The 24,296-nt window shown below is 36.2% G+C and overlaps 4 protein-coding genes across 12 annotated transcripts in view; 1 reads left to right on the top strand and 3 right to left on the bottom strand.

The window, feature by feature from the left end:
- Positions 1-3,941: 3,941 nt before the first annotated feature.
- Positions 3,942-7,617, bottom strand: LOC126619291 (protein STRICTOSIDINE SYNTHASE-LIKE 13). Its single transcript, XM_050287615.1, has 4 exons — positions 6,383-7,617; positions 5,625-5,909; positions 4,892-5,059; positions 3,942-4,617 (listed from the first exon to the last, which is right to left on the bottom strand). Exons 1-4 carry the CDS (start codon positions 6,754-6,756, stop codon positions 4,218-4,220), a joined length of 1,227 nt encoding a protein of 408 aa, XP_050143572.1. The 5' UTR covers positions 6,757-7,617; the 3' UTR covers positions 3,942-4,217.
- Positions 7,618-7,762: 145 nt separating this feature from the next.
- On the bottom strand, positions 7,763-21,104 carry LOC126619295 (uncharacterized). Of its 3 annotated transcripts, none has more exons than XM_050287619.1 (12): positions 20,802-21,102; positions 20,135-20,211; positions 19,673-19,748; positions 19,509-19,581; positions 19,316-19,367; positions 19,038-19,099; positions 17,652-17,715; positions 16,314-16,371; positions 16,121-16,207; positions 14,968-15,061; positions 13,979-14,081; positions 7,763-8,230 (listed from the first exon to the last, which is right to left on the bottom strand). In XM_050287619.1, exons 1-11 carry the CDS (start codon positions 20,888-20,890, stop codon positions 13,989-13,991), a joined length of 825 nt encoding a protein of 274 aa, XP_050143576.1. In that variant the 5' UTR covers positions 20,891-21,102; the 3' UTR covers positions 7,763-8,230; positions 13,979-13,988. The 3 variants fall into 3 exon arrangements, with proteins under 3 accessions (XP_050143576.1, XP_050143577.1, XP_050143578.1); XM_050287620.1 differs by lacking the exon at positions 7,763-8,230 and adding an exon at positions 8,250-8,283 and having other exon boundaries at positions 20,802-21,104; XM_050287621.1 differs by lacking the exon at positions 7,763-8,230 and adding an exon at positions 8,264-8,286 and having other exon boundaries at positions 20,802-21,104.
- LOC126619297 (uncharacterized) overlaps positions 8,293-24,296 on the bottom strand; it is a 36,916-nt gene continuing 20,912 nt past the window's right edge. For 3 of the 7 annotated variants that reach the window (XM_050287626.1, XM_050287627.1, XM_050287624.1), the window contains exons 2-3: positions 10,233-11,104; positions 8,293-10,014 (exon numbers count right to left, since the gene is read on the bottom strand). In XM_050287626.1, the coding sequence (XP_050143583.1) occupies positions 8,550-9,224 (675 nt within the window). In that variant the 5' untranslated portion in view covers positions 9,225-10,014; positions 10,233-11,104 and the 3' untranslated portion in view covers positions 8,293-8,549. Of the gene's footprint in view, positions 10,191-10,232; positions 11,105-24,296 lie in introns of all 7 variants that reach the window. The other 4 variants (XM_050287628.1, XM_050287625.1, XM_050287623.1 and 1 more) reach the window with 3 other exon arrangements.
- On the top strand, positions 21,927-22,726 carry LOC126619300 (uncharacterized). The gene has a single exon (XM_050287633.1). The coding sequence runs from the start codon at positions 22,082-22,084 to the stop codon at positions 22,457-22,459; it is 378 nt and encodes a 125-aa protein (XP_050143590.1). The 5' UTR covers positions 21,927-22,081; the 3' UTR covers positions 22,460-22,726.

Genomic DNA, 24,296 nt, shown 5'->3' on the forward strand with positions numbered 1-24,296 from the left:
ATATTTGAGAAAAATGTCTAAAAATTAAACAATTTGAATTGATGAAATACATGGGAGTTGAGGTCTCGAATCATTGTAACATTATATGGTTAGTGCTATCCGGCGTGCTTATTTTACTTTTTACAGGTTCATTTTAATTTTCAAATGTTGAATCAAATTAATTAATGACAATTAATAAAAATATGTAAAAAATAAAAATAAATGTATAAATAATACTATCGTATTATATATCAACGATAATAAACAATTAAACCTCTCTGTACTCAAGATCGGTTAATGCAAAAGAAAGCGAATCCGGATCCTCTTTACGAGGATTCTGAAAATTCGTAAATCGTGTATATTTATCGTACATCGAGCAATTAAAATTTATTTTAAATATTTTTATTTAAAATTAAACACAAACAATACTTGACAAAAACAAACTATATGATTATAAGGAACCAACACGATTCACAAATCCGTAAGATTCTTGCCAAAATATCCAGAGAGAATCTGTTGGAAAGAAAGCAAATGGTGCCGAGAATTAAGGGTGCTCTTTTCTTTTTGACTTTCTTGCCAATTGGGTCAAGCTTTGCAGATCATTTTTCGGTGGAATGTTATTTTACTCCAAAATATAAGAGTAATTAATTGTGTTTTAATCAGAAGATTAAAAATAAATAAAACCCACTTAATTTCACTAAATGACTTGGCATGCCATATCACCATGCCACATAAGATGGTTTGTAAAGGTAAACAAGTGCTAATGTGTGGATTAACAATATTACATGTTTTGGGATCCATTTTGGATCTATTTGTTAAGAACGGAGCTGTTTAATTTGTTGAATTTACTTCATTTCACTTGGAGTCCTAGAATTGCGACAATGATTAGGTTATGCGATTAGAGTCGTGTGTATATCGTACTTTCTGTTTCGTTATGGATTTATGATTTGAGCCTTTTTGTTCTCATGTGATTTATGTTTAACACAAAATTAACAGTTTTATTTATTTGTGTAATATTGTGATTCATGATGAGTTTGGCTTTCAACAAGTGGTTTACTTTATTTTATTATTTGCATGCATTATTTTTAGCTTTACTTTATTTCAGTTTAATTCAAAATCTCATATCTTTTTCGTTAAAACTTCTCAGTTATAATTTGTTTCAATTTAGTTAGTAAGATTTTTATAATCAATTCAATCTTTGTGGGACAATATCTGTGCTTCAATGTTATATTATCATCTGATTCATATACTTACGAATACTAAAATTCGAGACTTAATAAGGTTAATTTTGATCATCTAATTTTCACAACAAGTTTATGGGGCTATTCTAGAGGATTTGTTCTACATCTTCAAACAACTAAACGTTCTCGAATTAGATTGAATATTCCTAGATAACATCTTTATAATGATGGTTAATAAAATTATGATTCAGATTATGATATTACGTACTGGTTTGGTACTGATATGCTTTTATAAAAAATAGGTATAAAAAAAGTTGAGCTCAAAAATGTATTTGGTAAACACTTAAAAACAACTTATTTTCACAATTTTTGGTGAAAATAAGCTGAAAACGTGAAGCAGTAAAAATCAATTTATTCTCACATCACAGCAGAATCAATTTTTTTTTAAAGTACAACAATATCAAACCAACCGTTGCAACATAGCTTTTTATCCACAAGTAGATGAACAAGAAAGTACGTCGTCACACAATATTGAATTGCTCAACTGAGATTTCATTTTCTAATGCTAGAAGAACTCTCCTCCCCGTTGATTAAAAGTAAAACCACATGCTATTTTTTATGCCAAAATAACTTTGAATCGCTTTCCAAAAAAAAAAAAAACTTTGAATCACCAATTAACAACTCCCAAAAGCAACTTAAGCATATCACCTTTTTCACCAACGCACCAACTGAGATCTGTGACTTGTGCGAGTACATCTTCCAAGTGAAAAGAAATGATAAACAACAGAGCAAATAGAACTAGGCTTTGTCTTGTTCAAAGAATGAAATGATAAACATTCTCACGATGAACGTATGTTTGCAGGTTGAGCACAATGAACCGTTTATTTATTTTAGTAGCAATTAATATTTTTATGAATTAGGTTTTAAAAAGCAATAGACGCTAGTCAGACGGCAGACATGATTCTAGTGCCTAGGAGTCTAGAAGAGGTCTAGATGATTTTTATTTTATTTTAATTAGGTTTATTATATATTATATGACTAAATGTCTATTTACACTTAAAAATATAGATAATTGTTTTAGGATATATAAAATTGCAAAATAAAATGACATATAGATTATAAAGTATTAGAACATATTGAAAACATGATGAACAAACATAAAATGAGTGTTTGTCCAAATATTCAACAAGTTTCTTATTGAAAATATAAAATACAAAATAAAAGTTATTATTTTCTATTTAAATAATAGTCACGACCTAAACGAATGTCCAGACGCCTGTTCTTAATTTTCAAAACTCCTTATTAATCATAGTAATGACTAGCTAGATAACTCCTAGGGAGGGCCTAAACGGCAATAAGAAAGAATTTCTAAAACTGTGCTCATGACAAACCATCCTATATTTTTTAGGATTAAGATTCTTTCCCGTCCTCTTTCCATTTCCTTGTCTCATATTTTCTATTTTATCTTTTTTTTTCTATAAAAAATTAATATAAGATGTTGACGTGATTTAACCGTGACCGTTCAAATAGAAAGGGAGAGAAGGGGAGGAAAACAAAGAAGAGGATAATCCTACTCCTATTTTATAAAGAAAACTAACGAAAATGACTTGAAAACTTTCAATTTTAACGATAAGTACAAAATGAATAGAAACGCAGATTTTTCGTTAAAACTTCTTATTTTTTTTATTATGAATTATGAAGCACTCACTCAGTCACGTCATTTCAACTTCTTAAATAGAAGACAGTAAGGTAGGAGTACGTAGTTGAAATAACTGCCACAGGTGGACAGGTTTTTCGGTGCCTTGATTAGAAACTCACATGCTGACCTCCATTGACAAGGCGAAGTTGTTGGTTTGGTTAACCTACTTCCAATTAACTATTCTATGAAAGATTTACAAGCGTGATAGAGATACATCAAGTGAACATCAGGTGTTATTATACAGATTGTGAGATATTTATATTAAAATATTAGTAATTTTAAAAATAAAACTTTTCACCACTTATATATAATAATACGTGGTGTACTATCCATGTTTCTCGAACACAATGAAAATTTTCTCCTACTCCATAGGGCTGTCTACAATATCTTAGCATACCATTGGTTGAATGAGGATCTCCCGATCCTCAAATCGTGTCCGTTCATCGTACATTGTGTGATCAGTTTTTGTCAGATACCATTCATATTTAATTTTAAATAAAAATATTTAAAATAATTTCTGATCGCATGATGTACGATAAACGGATACGATTTGAGAATCCCAAAGATCCTCACAAAGAAGATTTGGAGAGGATTCTCATTCCCATTAGCCTTGCCTTCCAACTACTGATGACTGTCCTTTTCTTTCCTAGACGTTTTTTTGGGAATCATATAAATAAAAAATTCGCGTATTGAAAAATACACAATTATGGATAATGTATGTTAGAAAATAAAGTTAATAATTAAAAGGGTTTAATTTCTTAATTTTCATTTGAAGATTGTACCTAAAAAAATCATAAATATTGGAGATTATTTATATATTCAAATGTATGGAACAAGTCAACATTGTGAGTATCATTGTATCAAGTAACATAGTAATAATGAACGGTCTATTTATTTCATACATTTACATAACTAAATAATCTCCGATGGGAAAAACTTTTTGCATAAATGATTTTCATATAAAGATTAAGAAATTGAACAATTAAATATGAGATTTATACAATACAATTACGTTATTCACAAAGAGTGAGATATGTGCTTCCACCCATGAAGAGATGCAAGTATTATCCTACACATGTATGTAATTATAAAGTTGTTCTTATCCTTGTTTGTTCTATTTATCTTCTTCTTTGTAATCATTTCTACAATACTATCATTTACCCATTATTCAACGGTGTAGAGAGCTACAAATCATACAACATAATTAGTAACTTAATCACAAATTTTCACCATACATTTAGAAAAAACAAACCACAATTAACCTCAAATCATCTAATTATCAATGGTGTTAAACAAATCGTAAATCAAGCCACCCATTTTAAGCTACCATTTGTTAGTGGCTAGTAAATAATGATCTCTTAAGGGTAAGTGAGGGTGGCAATGTGATTATGAGCCACAGTTCCAATCCACAGTTTGCCTTTTGCTTCCCTAACTTCACTCACAAGTTTCATGACCACACCCTTTCTGTCCTCAAGAACTTCCAAAATTTCTCCCTTCTCGTCGAACAGTGAGATCATTGTGTACATCTTCATCCCCATAATCCGTGCCAAGTAGGTCATTCGGATGGGCAAGCGAAAGTAGACGCTACGTATCCATGGATTATGAGAGAGAACCTCTTGTGCTTGAGTCCTGCAACAGTCTATTGCTACCCAGAACTGGCCTTTCTCATTTATTCTTATATTGTCTGGAAAACCTGGAAGGTTGGCAACAATTTCCACTGTCCCAGTTTTTGGACCCTCTAGCCAATATTTCATTAACCTGCAATAATGCAAAGAACAAGCAAAAATATTAGGTTGCACTGTACGTACCCATATAAAGGGACATGTTCAACTGATTTCGATAAAGTAGCTCAAAATATTTTTCGATTCAACAATTATCGTCCATGAAATCTAAACTTAGTAACTTCCTTCGACAAAGTGGATAACTAGCTCAAATTAAAACCAGCTTTATTTTCATGCTATGGTTTGGATAACCTTGATTAATTAACCAGCTAATTACATTATCTTTAACTCTAAGCTGTGTAATTTATTACCTGCAGTTGGTGGTCTCAGTAAAGAGAAGAAATGTTTGGTCCTGTGAAAGTTGAATTCCATTTGGAAAAGCCAAACCATCCAAGACAATGTGAGTTGTTTTAGTAGGAGGGTCATATCTCAGAAGCCTACCAGTGGATTCCCCTTCCAATAGAATAACGAAATGATCCCTGCAATTTGATTAATTTCCATTAATACCTCATTTGGCTGCCAATTAGTATATGTAATTACCAAGCACTGACATGTGAAGTCAAGATATTAGTAATGCAATCATATTTAAAGGACTAAATAGAATAAAATCTCGGATGTCCAACAACACTTTCATAAGCGCTTGACAGAGAAATTTAAAAGTTTATATGGATTAAAAATATTACATTTAGTGCTCTCTAAGGAAATGCGTACGATCATATGTGTATCATATAATTTTTATGTACAATCATATGAGTGGATAACTGCATTCAATCTCCAAAAAATCCAAATGATTTCAAACTCTTTTTTTATTTGATACTTGATGGTACACTCGATTTGTAGGACTCAAGTTCAATCACAGAAACTGATTAAACATGCTTTTCTGGACTCGACTAAAGAAAGAAACATCAATTCTTCAAGAAGCATGCACTTTCACGTGCTTTTCTGAAATGTTCTTTTCTCGTAAAAGCAAATCAATAAAAACACTTACGAACATAAATACGTCCGCCAAGAGCAATCTCAAACATAAAAGTGCTTTTGACTTACACTCGGTTGTATCTCTTGCTTGTGTCTGTGAAGAAAATAGAGCCATTCTTGTGGATGTCAAGGTCATTTGCAAAAAGTATAGGCTTCCCTTCCACATGAGTTGACAAAGTAGTGGCAATTCCTCCTTCAGGGCCAACAACTAGAAGGCCATAATATGCATCAGCAATGTACAAATCTCCACTCTCTTTGTCAAACCTTAGGCCAAGGGGACGACCACACTTTTTCTCGTGCTTCCATTGCTTATGCGTGGTTGAGTCTATGCCTTTAGCACAAACCTTCTCTGACCTTTTGAGAGACACATCTACTATAATTAGCAATGCTTATAAAGATTTTTTTTTTCAAAGCATATATAGAATTTGATTTTTTTAGCCAAAATGGTCTTTGAGATTGATATAACTCATCACTTTGGTCCATGAGTTTATCCGCTGCAAAACATTTTGGTCATTCTGTGAAAATCTGTCAATATTCTCATTAAAATAAGAGGTTGGTTTGACAAAAATAACCTTTAAAATGTGGTCACATGGCTGTTCACGTGACAATTTAACGATAATATTGACTGATTTTTCACGAAAATATCAAAATGATTTATGATGAACAACCTCAGAGACAACTTCTATTGATTTTCATTGTGAAGTTTTAGCAATATTTACTGTGCATGCATACACATTAGAGTTCAAACAAAAAAAATTGACAATTGCATCTCCAAATATGAAATCAAACCATAAGAAAGAAATGAGTAAATAAAATTAGTCACGCACCAATTTGTTGTTACAAGTGCAAACGTTTCCCATCCCAAATCCTTGCCCATCCATCTAACAACGCGTCCATCGGCTAACCCTGTGTACGGACCTCGACCCAAAGCATCAAACTCCAACGACTCGGGACCAAAAACTTGATCTTCAAACTCCAGCTTCCCAAGCCCTAACCTGCTCTCATTATCCCTCGGCCACCTCTCCATGACTTGCTTGTACGGCGCAATGCTGTGCTTCACAGGCTTAAACTCGTGGTTCCCAAGTGGACCCATTTGCAGTGGGTCCATCATGACAAACCCTAAAACCAGAACAAGAAGAAGGAGAACTGGGTGCTGCAGTAATGCTTCATCTCTGAGCAAAAGCAGTTTCTTCTTCTCCATGTTCAACACAGAAAGAGAAGAGCAGGAGAGTTGGGATGGTGATGTTATGGTGGTGAAGTTGAAGTGTTCATAAAGGTAGGATGTGATTGGTTGATTTTATCATGCAGTTTTTGTGATCGGCTGTGTAGTTGAGAGAGTAGGTTGTATATTTGTTGACCATGTCTTCTGCATTAGGCATTCTTTTATATTGTGGTGAAAGTACGTAGATATTTAGTGATGAAGAATGTTATCTGAGCATGTTTTGTATATAGAAATTGTTTTACCTTGTATATATATGGTTAAGGGGTTTGATAGGCATGCATGCAACGTGCAAAGCATCTGTTTGTTGTGATGGCTATGTTGTTGAGAGTAGGTTCTCTCTTATGTGCCATCTCTTTTGCATTCACCCTAGGCCTGGCAAATGGGTCGTGTTTGTCGTTTTCGTGTTAAATTCGTTATCTTAACATGTCGTGTCATGTTAAACCTGTTATCTTAACGGGTTCTTAACAATTTACTTGATAACGACCCAATTCGTTAATAAGTTGTGTCGTTTTGTATCTGTTTAACAAGTATGTCATGCCTAATGTTCAGATATTGCAAATGATATCTTATCGAGTTCTTAACAAGAGACATGATAACGACCCGACTCGTTAACGAATTCTTAACGAGCGACCAATAATGACCCAACTCGTTAACGAGTTCTTAAGGGGTGCTCGATAACGACTCAGCTTGTTAACAGATTAATCCAAAACCTGTAATTTTCATGTTATTTCGTGTCGAATTAATAGTCGAGCAAGAAATTACCAAGCCTAATTCACCTATTCTTATTGCTGTGATGGCTAGACCAATTGCAATCAACTATGAATGCATAAACCAATATTAAAAAAAAAAACAAAAACAAAACATAGCAATGTCACTATGGTTTACGTAATATTCCTTTACATTTTACATTTGTACATGTGAGGTCTCATATTTTGACTCCTACGTACGATGAAGGGAACATCTGGTGGGCCGGTTAGTGTTGGAGTTGTGCTGTAAAAACCACTTTTGTACTACTAGATAATTATGTAACAACTCCATCTTAATTATTTACATTTCTCGTCGGGTATCCTTGCAAACCTAGTCAAGTTGATGTGGTAACCTTGACCTCCATCTTGCTTCTAATTCTCAAAAACTTTGCTCATTGAATTACAAATCACCAACAACAATGCACATTAACATTATACCTTGTGTGCTATCTGTGATGAACAGCTAGAACTACACACAACAGAAAGACCCACGCCCCTCATTTTCTGATGCCATTGCAGAGCATAACTACTGACTTGTTTGCCCTCAACCGAACTACGTTACAATGAGCCGCTCTTGCAATTACAAAAACTCGGAGCAAACCAGAATCGCCAATTTTGGGAAATCAGGCCAGGTGGAACAACAAATGAAATCGGCATACATTGCACGTCATCCCCACAGTTCATCCTGGTGACCTTTGTGACGAATCCTGCAAGTGAATGATAAAATAAGGCTTCTTTCATGCTTTGCTTGTCTACATTTCTTCTAAGTCAAGAAAATTAGTTGGGAACAAATTTAATTCAAGATTAGGAACAGTGACGGGATATCATAGAAGTGGTACAAACTTGCTGCACCCACCCCGAAAGGATAAAGTACAGATAAATGAATAATATGTCTCCGCATAGCAGGAAATGACGAGCATCCAAGTGCGATGCATTCTTGGTTGCTATTGGTCTATAAATTTATACAAGTACGACTACAAATATGTACATATACATGAGTCAAAATAAACACACAAGAGGGAGCCTTCACAAAGGTTGCTTAGGAGAAGTCTCAGCAGTCGGTAGAGCCCCAGAAAGAGAAGGCACCGGAGGGGGATCATTTGGAGCCTCAGTACTGGACAGAACCCTAAAAGGATGAGGCATCAGAGGTTGATCATTTGGAGCTTCATTACGCGGTACAGCCCCAGAAGACGAAGGCAATAAATGCCTTTGGAACAAACCCACAAATCTCTGATGATCAAGTAAAACCTGACCATCAGTTTCCTTCATCTGGTCAAGCTTCCTCTTCATGTTTGTAGCATAGTCATGTGCGAGCCGGTGCAACTGTTTATTCTCATGCTTGAGCCCTCTAATCTCCTGTTTGAGACTCATCACTTCAGTCGCCAATGATTCAACTTGGCGGGTTCGAGCAAATAGGCGTTGGGCCATATTAGACACAGAACCTGCACACTGAACACTGAGAGCCAGCGAATCCTTAACAGCTAACTCATCAGACCGTTTGGAAAGTAGTCTGTTATCTTTGGGAGTGAGAAGGTTCCTGGCCACCACCGCAGCGGTCATATCATTCTTCATCACGGAATCCCCAACGGTAAGAGGACCAGTAGGGGAGACGAAGGATGGGCGCCATATGTTGTCTGGAGAAGGCGGGGCTGCCTCTTCAACAAGGTTCAAGTCAAAACGACGGTCGGAGGGGCCAGACATTTTCAAAGGTGTTGAAGAGAGAAGAGGTCGGACAAATCAAGATCTTAGAAGTGCAAGAATGAAGCTTCTACTGGTGGAGATTCAAGTGTGCTTTGGAACTTAATGCCAGCCCCTATAAAAATCTGCACTCGACGGAGCTTCAGAAATCGAAGAGGCGCTTGCTCAGAAATCGAAGAGGCGTTTGCTTTCTCAAAAGCTGGGCTGCTTAGAGATCACGAGGGTTGATCTCAGAAATCGAAGAGGCGTTTGCTTTTTCAAAAGTTGGGCTGCTCAAAGACCACGAAGGCTGATCTCATAAATCGAAGAGGCGCTCGCTTTCTCAAAAGCTGGGCTCCCTAGAGACCACGAGGGCCGATCTCAGAAATCGAAGAGGCACCTACTTTTCCAGCCTTGTCAGCACCTGTCACACGCACACTCAGCTTTGCGGAAATTATGGGCATTCTGTCAAAGACTTCTGGGGAAGTAGAAAACACATGAATCTTACTGTTCAATCACCCACTTCGCACACGCAACAATAGCTCATGGGTACCACAGAAAACTTTGCCAAAGTTCTCTGCCAAAGTTGAGCACGTGAAGCTTGCAGCTCCCACTACATCGCTCTGACCAAGAAGGGTAAAAGAATAGCAAAGAAACAGCACTAACAAAGTTTAGACCCATAAATTTTGAAGGTCTAGCTACCATATTATTACCCACAAGGGTAAAGGAACAGTACCACTGCTGGATAATTGGAAAGTTCCTGTGTGTCAACCTCTGTGCTTCGTGGCAAGGTAGACTAGCAAACATGCCCAACCTTTACTCACATTCGAGAAAACACTCCCAATAAGATTGCTTGCTCCAAAATCGAAGAGGCACCGTCCTCCGAATCTCGAGAGCCAGACTCCCAACATGACTACTTTCTTAAAAATCGAAGAGAGGGTAAAGGAACAGTACCATTGCTGGATAATTGGAAAGTCCCTGTGTGTCAACCTCTATGCTTCGTGGCAAGGTAGACAAGCAAACATGCCCAACCTTTACTCACATTCGAGAAAACACTCCCAACAAGATTGCTTGCTCCAAAATTGAAGAGGCACCGCCCTCCGAATCTCGAGAGCCAGACTCCTAACATGATTACTTTCTCAAAAATCGAAGAGACACTGCTCCCCGAATCTTCGAGAGCCAGACCCCCAGCATGATTGCTTTCTCAAAAATCGATGAGGCATCGTTCTCCGAATCAATCGAAGAGGCGCTCGCTTTCTCAAAAGCTGGGCTGCTCAGAGACCACGAGGGCCGATCTCAGAAATCGAAGAGGCACCTACTTTTCTAGCCTTGTCAGCACCTGTCACACGCACACTCAGCTTTGCAGAAATTATGGGCATTCTGTCGAAGACTTCTGGTGAAGTAGAAAGCACATGAATCTTACTGTTCAATCACCCACTTCCCACACGCAACAATAGCTCATGGGTACCACAGATAACTTTGCCAAAGTTCTCTGCCAAAGTTGAGCACGTGAAGCTTGCAGCTCCCACTACATCGCTCTGACCAAGAAAGGTAAAAGAATAGCAAAGAAACAGCACTAACAAAGTTTAGACACATAAATTTTGAAGGTCTAGCTACCATATTATTACCCATAAGGGTAAAGGAACAGTACCACTGCTGGATAATTGGAAAGTCCCTGTGTGTCAACCTCTGTGCTTCGTGGCAAGGTAGACTAGCAAACATGCCCAACCTTTACTCACATTCGAGAAAACACCCCCAACAAGATTGCTTGCTCCAAAATCGAAGAGGCACCGTCCTCCGAATCTCGAGAGCCAGACTCTCAACATGACTACTTTCTCAAAATCGAAGAGAGGGTAAAGGAACAGTACCATTGCTGGATAATTGGAAAGTCCCTGTGTGTCAACCTTTGTGCTTCGTGGCAAGGTAGACTAGCAAACATGCCCAACTTTTACTCACATCGAGACAACACTCCCAACAAGATTGCTTGCTCCAAAATCGAAGAGGCACCGCCCTCCGAATCTCGAGAGCCAGACTCCCAACATGATTACTTCCTCAAAAATCGAAGAGACACTGCTCTCCGAATCTCGAGATCCAGACCCCCAACATGATTGCTTTCTCAACAATCGAAGAGGCATCGTTCTTCGAATCTCGAGAGCCAGATACCACAGACCACTTTTTCAAAGTGCTCTGACAGAGTTAAAACATGTGAAACTGGCAGCTCCCACTACCGTGCTATGACCAAGCAGGGTAAAGGAATAGCATTACTACTTGTTAGGGAGACTCCTATATATGTCGACCTCCATCCCCAACAGACAGGCAGACCTGCAAAAATGCTCAACCCTTCATCATATCTGAGAGGGCACTCCCAACGAAGCCTTTCGAAATATTTAGCTTTCTTTCCCCCCGATAATACCTCTGCAAACAAGCTATACTAGAGCAAGAATATCTCATATCATCAGGGTTAAAAGCAAGAGTATCCCATATCATGCTTTTTCCCTGTCTTTTCCTTTGGCCTTGTTTTTACCTGCAAGACAAGGAGAAAGAGAGCAATCAGTCAGCACTTGGAATCAAGCTTCCAGCTAGGAACTGACTGCCTGGAACCCCTTACCTGATTACTTACCTGGCATTGCTCTCGAGTACTCATCTTCAACATCTTATGTTTCCAGGGAAGATTCCGCATCTGCTTGAGGAACAGATAGGGCAAGTGCGAAGGATACAAGGAAGTATGTGGAGACAAGCGTAACAGCACATGTGCCGATACATCCATTACTCTGTCAAAAGCAAAAGTATCCCATATCAGCAGGGTGGAACGTACTCTAGATTTGATGGACTTGTTTTGACCCTCAAATTCTTCAGTCGGCCTTATACTCTGGAGGAAACCAGAAAACCCTCCAGCTCAGTTCAAGAATAAGCCTGTGGAAAGTTACTTCTTCAAAAGCAAAAGTATCTCATATCATCTCTTCTCATTTTTCTTCTCTTTATCCTTCATGATGCCGCAAGATGGGGAGAAGGTGAACAATCAGTCGGAGCTCTGATTGCTTACCTTGTCTGTCACCTCTTTCAGTAGACCCCCTAGCTCGGCGACTTGGGGAACTCCTACTACATGGTTTGTATCGCGCTTGACCAAGCCTGAAACTACAAGTAAGCTTCAAGTGAAATTGATACATTACCTTGTGCATCTCCACCAGTTAAAGATACCACCCCTGGATGGAGGAAGAGTACTTCCAGAGAAGATGCCACATCTACCTATGAGACAGATAAGGCAAGTCAAGACGACACCACACTCCGATACTTAGAAGTTTCGTGATTACGAGATTATTCTTTCACAATATTTCATAATGTCATTTGTACTAAATCATTCACTTGTACTCACTAAAGGAGAGCTTGAACCTATGTACTTGTGTAAACCCTTCACAATTACCCTTCACAATTAATGAGAACTCTTCTATTCCGTGGACGTAGCCAATCTGGGTGAACCACGTACATCTTGTGTTTGCTTTCCTATCTCTATCCATTTATATACTTATCCACACTAATGACCGGAGCAATCTAGCAAAGATCACAAAAAGCGACCGTTTTCGCTACCTAGGATCTATCTTGTAAGAGAACGGAGAATTAGATGGAGATCTCAACCATAGAATACGAGCTGGATGGATGAAGTGTAAGAATGCATCCGGCGTGTTGTGTGACCGTCGTAGGCCACTGAAGCTCAAGGGAAAATTTTATAGGACGGCAATAAGGCCAGTGATGTTGTATGGCATAGAATGTTGGGCGGTGAAGCATCAACACGTACACAAAATGGGTGTAGCGGAGATGAGGATGCTTCGTGGGATGTGTGGGCACACGAGAAATGATAAGATTGTGAATGAGGATATCCGAGGTAAAGTAGGAGTAGCCGAAATTGTAGGAAAGATGAGAGAAAATCGGCTCCGGTGATTTGGACATGTGCAAAGAAGGCCAAATGACGCTCCGGTTCGAAGATGTGACTACGGGACAGAGGTTCAGGGCCGAAGGGGTAGAGGAAGACCTAGGAAAACTTTGGAAGAGACTCTAAGAAAAGACTTAGAGTACTTGGATCTAACGGAGGACATGACACAAAACTGAGCGCAATGGCGTTCTAGGATTCATATAGCCGACCCCACTTAGTGGGAAAAGGCTTTGTTGTTGTTGTTGTTGTTGTTCTATAATGCTATACATGTACATGTAAGACAAGGCTGCTATATGCAATTGGTTGCCATTTATCAAAATTTAGAGGCCTTTAGCTAAAATGGTCCCTGAGTGGCATCACTCCTCGTTAAGTACAGGGGTTGGTTTGACAAAAGTACCTTAAAAAGGTGGTCCCGTGACAATTTAATGAGGATATTGACAGATTTTTAATGACCAAAATGATTTTTGGTGGACAAACTTTGGAACCATTTCTATCGATTTTCATTGTCAATGAGCAAAGTGAGGAGTCAATTTTGGCTAAAAAGCAAAATTTAAAAGCTAAGGTTGGAGAAAAGGTAAATTAACTGGAAAATGCAAGCCATCAAAGCATTCCTTTGCCTGTTGACTGGAAAAAAAAGGTTTTCCTTTGCATATTACAGCAAAATTGTGATTTCTGAACTATTCGAAGAATTCTGCCTATTGGATATTATCTTGACATAGATATATGTTACTAAAATACTACCATGAGTACTGTACGAGTTTTTTCTACCTCTTCGACAAACTTAATTTTCAAACATTAAGTATTTATTGTTTCATTAAAATAAAGCAATATTAAAAGAACTCGAACTTACCAATAGGGCCCTACGCACAAGGGCAAAGCCTCCTCGTATGCTGATGTGAACCATAACAAGAAAGCATTGATTGTGTTTGGGTAAACAAGCATGCTCCAGGATTCTGCAAGTCACAAGAGATAATGTGCCATCAGTGTCATACTTGTATACTTCCCAACAAAAGAAAAACTTCCATGGAATGTTATTTTTAGTTCCACTTGTTTCAATAACAAAACAATCAGAAAAATTAGCCCATCCAAGCTTTAAGATGTTTAGGTCATGGTTTTAAAATAGCTCCACTGCATTTTCATAATGTATTGCAGAACTGATAAGTCTGACACCACAAAAGTATAAAGGAAACATATTGCGCTGATGCCAAAAAAAGTACTGATTTATAATCAAGGAGGTACAGAGCACAGAAGAATGGGTAGGCCAGCCAGTCAGATACATTAAGTTACTACGTGTTCCACCAAAGGGAAAGGAATGACTTGAGTGCTGAACCATCATAGGATGGGTATATCTTACATGGTCAATTACATAAATTAAAGGCCAAAACTATGAGCTATATCAGTTAGAATCATAGGTAATGGGAAAAAGTACAGTGCTCCATCAACCCATAAAGAATAGAATGCACTATATCCATAAAGCCTCATTTTGGCAGCCAAGTAGGTATGTTTACATGTGAGAACAATGAGATATCGTCAATTATTTTATCATAATTGAAAAGGGTTAAAAACCATGTAATAGAGTATACAATCTCCACAATAAAAGGTTTTGGCATACAGAAACAAAGCAGTCCATAAGAAACAATAAAAATTACTACGAATGAACAAAAAAATTCCTATGCGATAATAGTAACCTCCAGCGACTGCAACTTCTTTGCACAAATACAATAAATTATTTACAGGCAGGGTGTTTTGATCAAAGTTTTGCAGAAAAAAGAATGCATCTCTATATTATAGCACACAATCCCAGAACACAGAAACTTTAATGCTAAAACAAAAGTATACCAAATCTTCAGGAGCATCATCAACCACTTCAGCAGGTTGATCTGGACCGATACTTGCCAGGCAAGTTCCCTTGCATCTCATATATTTCTGCATACTGCTCAAGAGAGAATCACACAGAATGAAATAGATGTTACAACATATGCAAGAAAATAAAGTCCCGATTACTGTTACGAAAAAGAAAAATGATTGGAAACAAAAACTTAATTGAAAACAAATAAAGTGCCAAAAGAGATGGGCACGCAGTCGATCAGTCCAACTAAATCAACAAACAGAGCAAGTCCATCTGTCCAACTAAAACTACAAACATAGCAACTGGAGTGAACCTAAAAAGACTATGAAACCAACCATCAACGTAAAGCTCCCACACATTCAAGAAAAATAACACAAAAAAGAAGACCTTTTGGGTCATCAAGGCTGAAAAGAATCTTCCATAAGTGTTTAGACAATATAAGTTCCCTATAAAATATTACAATCCAAAAAAGAAACAGAAAAAAAAAAATAATTACAGCATGACAAAAGCCTGTACATATATTTTTCTGTTACTTTCCTCATTGAACCCATGCAGAAGGTGGGGAAACATAATTTATTTTTGGCCTGAGCAATGGGGGAACATAGTTCATAATAACTGATCCACATAATATTGATCATATCCCCCATGATATATAATATAGCCAGCTTCAAGCAGGTGCAGGCTGTGCACCACACAGGACTCAAACGAGTGGACTCCACCATAAAAATCTGAGGCATGAAGTAGAAACTACGTATTTGTCTTTAGGCTCAAATGCTCATCCTTAAACTTTGAAAATTTTGACTTTTTAACCATAAAACAAATGTGGACTTTCAAGAACTTAAACCTATTTACTACAACAAGCATCTTTAAACTTTTTTTTGTCTTTTAAATTGATAGTTTCAAAATTATTTAATAGTCAGGGGTACACAATCAATTTTTTCAATAATAATAGCATGCATTATTTTCTTTTCCTTTTCTTTTCCTTTTCTTTTGATACATAAGGGCCATTTTATTATTTTTGCATGGGCCCCCATAAACTTACATGAACATATTTTTGCATGTATGGTAACGTTTTAACCAGCAAAAAAAATTCAAGGATTATAAATAAAAAGGTTCAATAAAGAAAACTGACACTCAACTTACATGTCACACTGGTTAAGTACCAAAAGCTTATTTGGAACACACGATTGTCCCTTTGACTTGCAAACTGTATCGCATGATTGCCCTTGCCTGTCACCCACACAATAAAGAAATTTTGTGAATCAGCTAGAGTTTGAGATTTTCTATTAATTGATGTATAAATATACAGAGAGAAACAATTGTTGTGAAAGCTCACCTTCCAACAAGAACATCAATGCCGTTCAGTCTGGCTTCTAAAAATGTATAATTTGCAGCTGTTGAAATATTTAGAAAGAACAAAGTTTACGCTTGTCACTAGATGTGTACCGCATCCGGTCAGAAAGATAGGAACTGATTTTATTAATCAAATTAAAAGGTTTAGCAGGAGGGGTAACAGAAAAACATCAATGATGCTCCAATAGTCCAGTTCAACCAGTTCGACATTAATTTAATATATAATAAAGGATCTTCTACACTAGCATTACCATGTTCACTGTTATGTTAACTTAAGATGTATCTCGTAGAAAAGCTATATATTAGTGGACTGTGGGAAGAAAAAAATTCCTTTCAGCGACCAAAAGAAAGTTAAACTTTTTCTTTTTAAAAACATTTTTTTTATATACAAACAATGCATTTACACTAAGGGGGTGGGGGAATAAATTGGTTGTGGACTCACCATTCATGAGATTTGACCTAAGACCTCTCACTCACAAGTGAAGAGGAATACCACTAGACCATAGTACTAAGAGGCAAAAACAATCTAAGAATGAGGATTCCTAATAAAAGTTTATCCAATATCCCATGGAAATTATGGGAACTAGATACCTATCAGGTATAACTAGGTTCTGAGTTTACCTCTTTTATATGTCATTTATGGAATCAGCTAGCTCCTCTAAGAAAGCAAGCAGGAACCATCAATTTCCAAAACCATTACTACATAGGAATCAGAAATTAAATAGGGCATGCAGATGCTTGCCACTACTTTGAAGAGTAAGCTAAAGTCTTCTTCCCAAAATTGGTTCCAGGTTCCTTTTTAACCTAGGGCTCTACGTCCACTTCATAGATGTCTCTTTTTAAGATTTTATTCAGTCTCGAGTACAGTTTAAAATCATCCTAAACCCTAAACCCTAAACACCTTTTACAAGAAACAAGGACAAGTTCTTCATCCAAGAAGAGAGTCCAACTAAAAACTATCATCACAAACTTGGCGAAAATCAAAACACAACTAAACAAATTCATGCTTTCAGTGAGGGAAACCATGCACTTTTTTTTTTTATCCAAAAACAACTATAAAAATTCGATTGATGTCAGAGTCAAGGTAACAAATATAAGAAAAATATGGAGCAACACAATACACTAAACAGCACATAGGAGTTGAAACATGCCTTCACCCAAAATAAATGAAAGGAATTCTCCAAATGATAAGAGGAAAAAAGGTAATTTTCAAACTTGGTCCTCAATAAAATGGTATGTTTTATAATTAACCACTACCAAAATCACTGATGCTGCTAAAGAATAGATCATATTCTAATAAATCACCAAAGCTGGATCTTACCTGAAGAGTTTGATGGCAGAGAAAAACAGTGATGGAAATCACTAAGGTACGCATTTTCATGGACCTGACATGTTCAAAATTATTCCAACAGGGTCCCAGCATATGCAAACATCACACACGTATTGAAACCACACAAATAAATGATCCAAAATTTATACTGTTTTGTAAGGTATTTCAATAAGAAAAAAATGAGTCAAACTAAACAAACAAGGAATCTGGGAAAGTTTATGTGCAATTATATTTGTTCTCTCTGATTATATCCTGAGGCAGAAATCATTATTGGTGCTTGATGGACATTGATGCGCCCTTTTTCTAAGAGCTTAAGTCTACAGTGGTTGTTCTCTGTAATTTTTTTAATTTGGAAATGCTGCTGTTTCTTAATGTGTTTTATTATTGTCTTAGATGATATATTTTGCAGTTGTCTTGGTATAGGCAGACGATGATTTCATTTTCGTGTTTTTGTTTTTCTTCCTTTAGAGGCATCTAGTCCTTAGCATTGTATCATTGCCTTTAATTAGTCAGGTCTTGTTTCCTATTAAAAAAAATTAAGAACAGTGAGAGAACTTGTTCATTTTCTGTCTTCCCTACTTTCTTTTCTGGCCATGATACCGGGTTGAAAAGAAAATTTAGAAAGTTAGAGGAGGATCGTATTTGTATTCGATCAATTGAGTACTAAAGAAAGGTTTAAATAGCCTCCATGCAAGTCAATGAAGAACATACAAGTTAACTGTAGAAATTGACAAAAAGAAAACCTGATAAATGAAATCAACTAAATTAGCTCAATCAGGAGCTCTCAAATAGCTAGCCAAATCTACTGATAGCTCAATCATCCCTAAACATAAAGCCTACACCATTGACAATATCAATCTTACTTACTGTACGTTAAATTGATTTATTTAAAAGGGAGACTGCTATCATATTCTGTCATTCGGACAAATCTGAGATCTAAAGAAGACTTTTCAGTGACCCCTCTGACCTGAATTCTCATGTCAAGTCTGATCACCAGTTTCTTAACCAAGTATTGAGAATCCAATCACAAAGTTCCAATAAAAAGGTACATACCAATTGCTATACATTTCTTGATGAAATCTTTCATACGAGATTTATAAAAAGAGAATTGCATGCCGCATGTAAGAAAGCATTTAAGACCACGGCTTTGAGTTCTTGACAAAGGAAGATACTTAACTTCCCAAAATACTTAACTTCTCAAACTAATTTGGTCAAACCGGCAACTAATAATTAAGTTACTCCTACGATCACATTTGATAAATATCTTTGAGAACTTGTTCTCATAATGAGGAAACAGTATCTATCCTGGGAAAAAGCTGAAAGCAACAAACCAAGTCCAAGAAGAAAAACCGATTACATCATAAATGCATTACTTACCACACTCTCAGAATTATGACGGCACCTCCCAGCACAGAAGTCGAAAGCACCAGAATATGTCCCTGCCAAATGAAAATTTTGACACAATTTATCAAAAACTGAGTTTTCACCAAACTCATTCCATGGAGTGGATAAAGGGAATGAATAGCTCAATCAGGAACTCTGATTTTCCAAAACCTAGTTCAAATAGAAGCTGAACATTCAATTTATAGCAAGGAATGCTCAAGATTAGTCTCTAAGAAAAGATTAAAACCCTCTTGCACAATTTATAATTGTACCTGCTGTAGCTGGTTTTGCCATCTTCACCTTTATTACTTGTTCCTCTGTTATCTGTGTCACAAAACCCAGTAAAATTGCAGATTATACTATTTTAAAAAGAACAAAAAAGCATAAATTAAACAGTAATAAATAAAAATATATACATATATATGTAAAACAATAAAACAAAAATTAAAGAACTCAAGAAATTACCCTTGAAGGATTTAGACAGCATGAAACACAATATTCATAAGAATTACAACACTCCGAAACAACGTTGCAACCACTGCAAACAAAAGGGGGCCCGGATGTTATAAGTTTACTCAATCTTCTTATAATGTGTAGCATTTCAGAGTTCTACTTAGTGAAAAACTCACTAACAAGAGAATGTTTCTCCTTTTTCAGGGCAGCAGCGGGACTGGTGATTTACTGTCAGTGCATCACAGACACGGCCTACAATGCAAACACAGATTCTGTAACTAACGGAATGAAAACTGACACGGAACTAAAAACCAGTAGAGTAACTTCTTAGCAACATTAGCATTGTGCAGCAGCAACCATCTCCCCCTTATCCTCCTTTTTCTTTCCTCCCTCACAGTTCCACTATGATCTCATTACTTGTATCACCACTTACATGGACGTTTCACAGGGAAAATTAACCACTTTTTGGCATCTCCGGTTACTTCAATATGAAATCCACAACCAAGAGCTAATAACTATAGTATCATGGTAATCCCTTTGATAATGCCATGAAGTACGTATCACTAAAATGTTGATGATTTAAATTTCAGAAATGACAACAACAACAAAATAAGAGACGCGGTGAGGGACAAGCTGACCATTATCATCAGAAAGTAAGTATCTTCCTTGGACAGTATTTTTGCAAAAGCGCTTCGTTTGAAAGCCAACATCCTTCCTGTAAAATTTGAATGGAAAACAAAAAACCAAGTAGTAAATTATAACCATACGAAAAATATCATCAACTGGGGGAGAGCCAGAACAAAATGTACAAAATATAACACCAAACCACAGAAACACAAACAATCCAGATGAGCAATTTGGTTGTTCAACAAGTCAGAAAAGAATAAGGACAACTACACAGCACACAAAATCGAAATTCTACCGCTGTATGACCAAGAAATTACAACTTTACAATAGTGTGTGCTGAATTCGTTTAAAATTCGGATAAAGTCTAGTTAAAACACCAAGAAGGCTGGGGTTAAAAGAAAAAAGGATAAGGCATCCTACAAGAACAAGCTGCCAAGCCTGCCATGTCCTCCAAATTAACTTCACATCATTAAACCCACATCAAATATTACGTTTTCTTCGTCTCTTTTAGCTTTGGTAGATATTTTATGAAGGGAAAAGAGAAAATTCAAATACCCATTTGGGGAAGCAATCAAAGATACAAACTTTACAACCGCATCACCACAAAGATTGAGCATTTCCTCTGTTTTTCTCAGCAATCAAAGAGACGATATAAAAAGTTTAATACTTTGAAAATACCTGATGGCTGAGATTCTGGGGGAGAATTGAAGGATGAACAGGTGAAAGAATAGCAAGGATAAGTTTGATCTGGATATGGGTATTCCCATACTGGAGAGCGAATATCGAAGTTGAATTTTGGGGCCGGATTGAAGGTTTAAATCTTCGTCTTCTTGGAAACGATTCAAAATCGAAGAAATCAAAGGGACGGCCTTCTCCTTCAACGAAAAAATGAAGGATAAATTCAATATAAATCTAATCCAGTTTTGTGAGATTATTAAACAAAGTAAAGTGTGGTTTGATGTCTGAACAACTATCTATCTGTATCTGAATTATTTTTTACAATAAAGGCCCTTAATTGTTTGAAATTAATAAATTAATCATTTATCGCCAGATTTGATAAAATTTAATCTAATTTGTTGTAAAATATTGACACAATTTTAGGCTTATTTATACTGAACTCCACTTTAATTACATTTTACCTTTTATAACTCAAAAATCATCACATTACTTCTTAAAATTCAAAATTTGTACCACTTTGATTTGTGGACTCTCTTTTATTCCTAAAACTTATAGGTCGTCTCTTTAAACATATATGAAATCCACTACTAAATAAAATTATGTTATATATGCAATAAATTTGATTATAAATCTAGATTACGAGGTACTATTCAACAACCAGAGAATATTAAATTTAAAAGAAATTGAAGTGATGAAAAACGATGAAAATATATTGATTAGCATGTCACATCCAAATCTTACCCCACGTAAGAAATTTAACATATCTAAGGCAATGTGGATTGAGTTTTGTGTTTTATAGAGACCATTTTTAAGTTTTAGAGAGTAAAATGAGATTAAAATCGAGTTTTAGGGACAAAGTTGAGCGAATTTTAACTTCCAGAAAGTAGAAAAACGACTTTTGAGTTACAGATAACTAAATAAAGTTAAAGTTAAATTTCAGAATGCATTACTAAAAATAAGCCATGATTTTTTTCTAAAGAATGAATCTCATGTGTCAAAATTTAATAACAAAGTGTATGAAAATTTGAAATTTAACCGTAAAGAGTTAATTAGCTAACTTTGAATAATTCAAAGAATTAATGTATCAAAAAATTATTTCAGAAATCATTTTTTTAACAAATTTAAGAAATCAATTTAATTAGAATAAATTAATTATTCGAAGGAAAATAAAACAGAAACCCAAACACCACCCAGCGGTGACTCAATAGAATTGAACAGAATAGAATCGAATAGTTCCCAGTTCCGTCTCTCTCCCTTTCTCTCACTCTCTGCAAATTGCAATGTCCGGAAACCACCATGTCCTCCGCCTGGTGCTCTCATGCCGCAAAATCACAGCACAGGTGACGAGCCCCAGCAGCTCCTCAATCATAGCCATGGCCTCCTCCTCCGAGCAAGAGTTCGTCGCCCGCTACCGATCCAATCTCAACCGCTTCCCTCGCTCCCAAACCTTCTGGGACGCCAAGGTCGCCTCTCGCGTCGGCGAGAAGCTCGCCCTCCGTCTCCGGGATGTCGGCGTCACCGGCGTGGAGATCGACCTCCGCGAAGAGCTGGCCAGGCCTGTCCACCACCGCATCAGGGTGCTGCCGCTCTTCGATTCCGTTAAACGAGCCGGCGTTGTAGTCGATGGCGTTGACGAGCTTGGCCTTGGTGGGCCCTAGGGTGCGTTTTCCTTGGTCCCAATACGTAATGAGTTGATGACACGTGTAATGCAATTTAGTTTTGGTGCGAGTGAGGTGCACGGGAAGAGTGGACCCGATTTGGGATTTTGCGACGGCTTATATAATATTTTTTTTTTTTTTTTTTTTTTTACATTTGAATATGTAATATTGAATTAAAATTTTGTACCACCACACCATATTTTGTAACATTTGTATTATTGACTGGTATCTTTTATATGGTAAACCCAGCAGCAAGTGATTATTTTAGGCCCCGTTTGTTATGTTGTATAAATTGTTGAGTGGCTTGGTAACCAGCGTTTGATAAAGTTCGGGACTAAAAAACAATGAATCACGGTTTTTAATGAACTTTTAAATTATCAAAACAAATAATGGGTAAACGTGGTCGATGGACCAACCAATGGTCATCGACCTATGACCAAGCTTGTTTCTTTAAATTGAAAGATACCTGGTATTTAGGAATTTTATTTAATGTGGAGAATTGCAGTTTTGGTACATTAGCAAACAAGTCAATGTTTGTTTTAATCTGTTTTTTTGAAGAAAAAAAACGATATTATCTACACTAAGGATGTGGATTTAACTTCACAATAGATTAACAATAAGGTGGTTCAAATTCGTCTTTAGTGAAAATCGAACCTAAGACATCTCACTTAAAATTAAAGAAGAATATCACTATACCGTAGTACAAATTAGCAATGATTGTGTTAATATTAGACTTGATACAATTTGAATATAATTATTATAGAAACAGAATATAATGATCATAAATTTTAGAATTAGAGTTGGTTAATAGTTACAAACTCTAAGAAACTAACGTCAACTGTTACCTTAATAGGAGGGGCAGTTATCATCTTATTACGTATAGAGAATTGAATCTCCGTTTCCTAAGATCCTCATTTGGAGGCCACTAAAAGCAAAATAAGAAAATAAGTTTTCTAATGGTTTAAACTTTTACATCCAAACTAATATATTATGATTAATAAGCATTTGATCCTCACAGGTGCTTAAAATGAGAATTTTAGGAGAGCGGAATTGATCCCTCTTCTCAAATTAACGTGTTCATGAAATACCGGTCTTATTGAGAGTAACACTGATTATGAATCCAAGAGAAGAGCAGATAATCCCTCTTTTGCTATTTATATTCATGTTTTCGCACACTGATAAAATTTTATATTTTGGTTCCGCAACTTTCTAATTCGTGGAAATGGTCTCAATCCGTGATTTACAAGCTTTTGCTATTTATATGTATATAAAGCTGTCAACAATTGCTATGTATTTTATGTAAGTACTTTTGTACATGTTTTATGTATACAATTTTTATATATTTACGCCCCATGCTTACAACACATTTTGTCTTTTATTCTAGGGAATTTTAACGAAAAACTCACAGTACTGTTCCCTTTAACGAAAAACCACATTTTTACACTAAAAAGTCAATTCTGGTACTATTCACTTTACCCTTTATTTTGTCATTATCGTTAAAACTCAAAATTTCAAACCATTTTCCTTTTATTCTAACACTTACATATATACAATACTTATAATCTATTTGATATTCTGGCAACGACGTGCGAGCTAAAGCTATGGTATGTACTAAACAACTATAGCATTTGATTTGTAGGTGGTACTTTCTATACACCAATTTCTATTTTTCACACTTTTCTTAATCTTTAACCTTTAATATTATTCGTATCATGTTTTTGTACCACATTTTCATATCACTTTAGCTAACATTTGATGTGGACAGCCACATCATTTGAATTAATCAAAATTTTAAATTTTGTTCATTATTTAATAAACTAATAATTAAGAAAAACTA

Source organism: Malus sylvestris, chromosome 4 (assembly GCF_916048215.2).
Source record: "Malus sylvestris chromosome 4, drMalSylv7.2, whole genome shotgun sequence".
Classification (NCBI taxonomy): Eukaryota; Viridiplantae; Streptophyta; class Magnoliopsida; order Rosales; family Rosaceae; genus Malus; species Malus sylvestris.

What these genes read in the sequence shown, in the direction of transcription:
- LOC126619291 (XM_050287615.1), bottom strand. Translation starts at nt 6,756, where the DNA reads ATGGAGAAGAAGAAACTGCTTTTGCTCAGAGATGAAGCATTACTGCAG. An exon ending in GCACTTGTAACAACAAATTG is followed by an intron (nt 5,910 to 6,382) that starts GTGCGTGACTAA and finishes GTCTCTCAAAAG; the next exon opens with GTCAGAGAAGGTTTGTGCTA. An exon ending in AGCAAGAGATACAACCGAGT is followed by an intron (nt 5,060 to 5,624) that starts GTAAGTCAAAAG and finishes ATCAAATTGCAG; the next exon opens with GGATCATTTCGTTATTCTAT.
- LOC126619295 (XM_050287619.1), bottom strand. Translation starts at nt 20,890, where the DNA reads ATGGGAATACCCATATCCAGATCAAACTTATCCTTGCTATTCTTTCAC. An exon ending in ATTGATGTTCTTGTTGGAAG is followed by an intron (nt 16,208 to 16,313) that starts GTGAGCTTTCAC and finishes TGTGGGTGACAG; the next exon opens with GCAAGGGCAATCATGCGATA. An exon ending in GTACTTAACCAGTGTGACAT is followed by an intron (nt 15,062 to 16,120) that starts GTAAGTTGAGTG and finishes TCTCTTGAGCAG; the next exon opens with TATGCAGAAATATATGAGAT.
- LOC126619300 (XM_050287633.1), top strand. Translation starts at nt 22,082, where the DNA reads ATGTCCGGAAACCACCATGTCCTCCGCCTGGTGCTCTCATGCCGCAAA.